Source organism: Pteropus vampyrus, unplaced genomic scaffold (assembly GCF_000151845.1).
Source record: "Pteropus vampyrus isolate Shadow unplaced genomic scaffold, Pvam_2.0 Scaffold114, whole genome shotgun sequence".
NCBI lineage: Eukaryota > Metazoa > Chordata > Mammalia > Chiroptera > Pteropodidae > Pteropus > Pteropus vampyrus.
Window position 1 is genome coordinate 2567554 of NW_011888895.1, and position 4631 is coordinate 2572184.

Here is a 4631-nt window from a genome sequence, read left to right on the forward strand (position 1 = left end):
GTGGCAAAATACACATAAAATTTACCGTCTTAACCATTTGTAAACGTACGTTTTCGGTTCGTGTTCAGCACATTCGCGTTGTGGTGCAGAAGTGTCCTTTGGTAAGCGGCTTCGACGTGTCAGGTAATAACACCTGGGGAGGATGCCGGCTCACCTGGTACCTCCACCCCCCCACCCCCTGTTCTCCCACCGGTGCAACTGCTCCAACCTTTGCGGGTCCTTCCCGGGGCGTGTGTCACATAACTTTCGTCGTGTGCCGCCCATGTGCTCCCCCCGAAAGTCCACTTTTCTTAGGAGTGCCTGGCACAGAGTGGGTATCCAATCAGTGATGACTGAGTGAAACAGAATATTTGAGGGAAATTAGGAAATATAGAGTCATTTGACTTCCAGGAGCGCAAGGATGTACCAACACTGACGTCACTGCAGAGTAAAATCAGTGCCCCGTGGCGTCTTTATTGATTTTTTTAGCCAAAAAGTGACCTTAAGAGATGACCCCCGAGGGCCGCAGCGCAGGCTGGTTATTTTATGTCTTCGTAATGGGACGCGCGGAGCCTTCGGTCAGATTTCCTTGAAGTGCTTCTTCTGCCTGACCTCACAGAAAACATGAGGCCGATCTGGGGGTGCCCCCTTCGGTTAACGCCGCCGCGTTTAAGAAAACGCCGTTACGTGCAGTGCTAGCGCCCGGGTGTGATCGATGACCTGGAATTTCCCAGGCAGATCCCAGAATTGGAAAAGAGGGTTTTCAGGGGAATCCTATGGGCTTTTGGAAAAGGCAGTCGGGCGGACCCTGACCCAACGCGCTTCAGCTCTTCCAAACGGTGGGGCTGTCGCGGACCCCACACGGGGCCAATAAGGACAGAATGTTTCTGAGTTAAAACTCAGGGTTGATTGGCATCGACACTGAATATCTGCTTCTCTTCTTTTCCTCAACAGATGACCCAGGTAACCAACTTTTATGTAAAGTCACCCAGAAAGAAGTAAACATTCTCCACAAAGCGCTAGTTCTCACAGTGCTGCTTTCAAGCATTCAAACCAGCCGAGTAAAACTAGCAACAGTATTTTTAACTCTCGGAGGAAGCCGAAACTATCCAAATGTATTTTTGTTCACATAGAGAGCATTAGAATAGTATTTAAAATAAGTAGGATATGCAGGCAGTTTACTGTTTCTGGCATCGGACATTGTCCAACCGTGGGTTACGAGTATACCTTGGGGATGATTTTTCTTGTACCAAAAATGAAAGATTTAAAGTAACCACTTACCAAAAAGAGTTTCCTGGTGGTAGAGAAAATGGTATAGATTGGGAACTTTTATCTTGTATTTCTACTGAGAGTAATTTCAACATAGCATTCGTTTTTAAGTATGGTCAGAGCAGGTTTACGGGATGTTACTCTTTTTTGTTCCTTTATTTCTTAAATTCTGGGGGGTGGGAATTCAGCTTCCCCCAGGCTCTCATTGTGCTTCTAAACAGACGTGTCATTTTTCTGACGTCTTTGTGAAATCGTGTTGATATTTCCAGTTTTTAACACATTATTTTCTTTTTGTTGTCATTTCAACCACATTTTCTTCTGGTACATTTCAAGTTATTATATTATTAAAATTATTAAAGAATTGCAAAATAATTTCCATTATAAAACCCTATAATCATCATTCAAAACTGTACAACAATCCTCCTTTTGTGTATAGACCTTTTCCAGAAAAAGGAGGTCCCCACAAATATCAACATCCTTGAGCTGAATATCAAGGTGGATATTCATTGTTTGCTTCTGGTTTTTTTCCCCTCAGTTTTGTATGCTTGCTTAGTCTTTACTACCTGTTTGTTCTGAGTTTTCCAGATGGAGAAATGATAAAGAAAGATCAGGCTTTTAAATTTTCACAGACATCGAGGCTTGGCACTCTTATTGTGGAAGTTTCACAGAAGGAGTTTCAAAATTAGCCTTCTCGCAGAATCTGCCAGCGACTAACAATGTGGGTGCTTCCTGACCAGCCCCTTTGGGTGCCTGCATTGTGCCATACGTGCCTGTGGCCAGCCACACCTTCAGACCGAACGGTCTTGCTAGAGTCATAAATCGTGCAGTCTCTGTTACTAGTTTAGGCAGATTTGGGGTTTGCAATTAGAGTGCTCAAAAATGCCTAGAACCTGACTTCTTGGAATCCAAGAGAAATTTGGGGAAATTTTTGTTTTAATGATCTTAATCCTTTGTCAGCTCAGAGCCTGAGCCTTCAGTGAGCTCACCAATATTCTCTTTATAAGTAATGTTTACTGATTCACCACAGAAATCTGAGGGCATGCCCATGTATGTACCTGAGCCGTGCCTTTTTCAGTGCTAGGTCAAGGATTTACAGGAAGGCGTGTTTGGGTACAGCCGTCGTGGGGAGCAGTCAGGGCATGAATGTGCATGTCGATGTTGTCAGTTATGAGGTACGTGACCTTGGGCAAGTAATCTGAGCTCACCGAGCCTCATTTCTGCAAAGGTAAGGATAAGAATGGCTTCCCTGTGTACTCTCGAGGGTGTCAGGAACCGCAAATGAATTAATGCATGTGAAAAGACCTAGTAAACTGCAAAGTGTAGGTTGGATGTAACTTGGAATGATGATCAGGCGGAGCCTGCGAAATAAACTGGAAAATGTGAGTTCCGTTCTCAGCCGGTCAGGACTTTCCGTGGGACCCAGTTCCGGATGTTTTGACTGATTTAATCCTCCGGAACAAGGGGCTATTTCAGAGCACGGCATTTCAGGCATTAGGCTGATCAGACAATCACCAGCAGGACATTTGTGCCGCTCACAATTTCTTTATCTTCTCCCTCGCCTGTGACAGTTACAGAAACGCCTCCATAACAGGATTCATCACAGAGTCCTACATTCAGCCGCTCTTGTCTGAGCTCATTCATGAGCATATCAGCCATTTTCCAGAACAAACAGGGTTCTACGAGAGTTCTCACAGAAAGAATCCTGTGCTGTGAATCAAAAAAAAAAAAAACGGATAGTATGAAACTTCCTGACAAGGCGGCTTTTTTCTTTTTTTCCCTAATCCTGGCCTCGTTCCGAATTTTCCAATGATTCCTGGAATAAGTAGGCTACGTTTATGCATCTTTTCAGTCTCACAATTTCCAGTGACTCGAATGGGGATTTCGAGCAGCTAGGGTGACAGCAATTTATGACCTTTCTTTTAATTATGATGTTACTGGAAGCGTAGTTTTCAGGCGAAACGTTTCTATAGTTTATACAGTTCCATTAGCATAGTATTAATACACTTGAGTATTAATAGCTCTGCCCACCTTCCTGTACTGTGCCCCGTTATATAAGCTAAATTGTATTGTAGGTCCCTGCCGTCATCCTTTTGGGTTCTGTGGATTCAGAGTGTTGGAGCTCAAGGAGCTTTTACCATTGATGTTGCAACAGCCGAGACTGAGGTCCAGGAAGGTGCCCAGCTCAGCACAACTTGGTTTTGCCTAAGCTGGGGCTGGAAACCAGGACTCTGGCTCCTGGACCAGCCTCCTGTCTAAGATGCCGTGGCTCCTCGGAAACCAGAATACAACCTCTGCTACTCAGAATTCTTAGATCTCCAGGTTTTCTGTAGAGCTGAAGGATATACAACCTTTCGATTATTAGAAGCTTAAAGTTTAACCGTTCGGGGATCAGTGCCTAAAACAGACAGTCCAACTCTGGGATAATTTCCTTTCTTGATAATTCTTGTTAATGCCTTTTCTAGAGCATTCCAGCTCATCAGTCATCCTGAGCCTCAGTCACCGTGCCTTGCTGTAGGTGGGGGTGGCGTGGTACATAGGGTTAAAAATAGGACCTGAGCCAGATGTCTGCTTTCTTAGGAAAAAGTCACTGGCCTTGCAAACCTGTCGATCTTTGTCGTTCTCAAGCACGTTTCTTTGTCAGTGTGTCAGTGTGGGACACCTGCGCCGGGTGACCCCTTCCACAGAATAACCAATGTCTCATGAGCTGTCTGCAGCATTAATTGCGCTTTTTCCATCAATAGTACGTGGGACCACAGGCACCTCCTTGACCGGTTGAACTTGTCAACACAGTTTGTCACCCGGGGATGATGGATCATTCTTCACTATTTTAAGAATTTGTGTTAGGCTGGGTACGATTTCATGGTCGCTTTGTTTCAGATTCTGATTCTGAGACAAACATCCAAGGGAATTAGGCATGCCACGTCCCCTTCGTTCCTCATCTACAAAAAAGAGACAGTGCCCATCTCAGGGAGTAGGCTGAGGATGAAGAAAGAGAATGTGTACAGGGTACTGGCCTCGGTTCCTGGTGGATAGTGAGTTGTGACTTATGCGAGCTGCTGTTTCCCATCATCTTCCATCATTATCATCGTCACTCTCTGCTGCTAAGCCTGTTAACATCAATTTTCTCATCTTTTAAGTACCTTAAATGTGAAAGCGGTTTTAGTGTTTAGTATTTTAAAAAATTATCTGGACATTTAAAACCCCATCACCTGATACTTGCTAATACGCATCTCGCTATGTCATTCAGTTGAGCATCTTCCCCCGGGCCTGGAAAAAAGTACATTGTGACGGTGATTTCGAAGTGTTGGGTTGGGTTTTATTTCTGGCCTTCCTTGAGTGACTCCCCGACTTGAGCAATCACATGATCTGTATCAGTCTTTTCA

The 4631-nt window shown here is 44.6% G+C and overlaps 1 protein-coding gene across 1 annotated transcript in view; it reads left to right on the forward strand.

The window, feature by feature from the left end:
• The window catches only part of LOC111743457, an 81481-nt gene that overhangs the window by 66499 nt on the left and 10351 nt on the right, over positions 1-4631 (forward strand). Inside the window, exon 3 of the mRNA XM_023533893.1 lies at positions 934-942. Within this exon, the coding sequence (XP_023389661.1) occupies positions 934-942 (9 nt within the window). The remainder of the gene's footprint in view (positions 1-933; positions 943-4631) is intronic.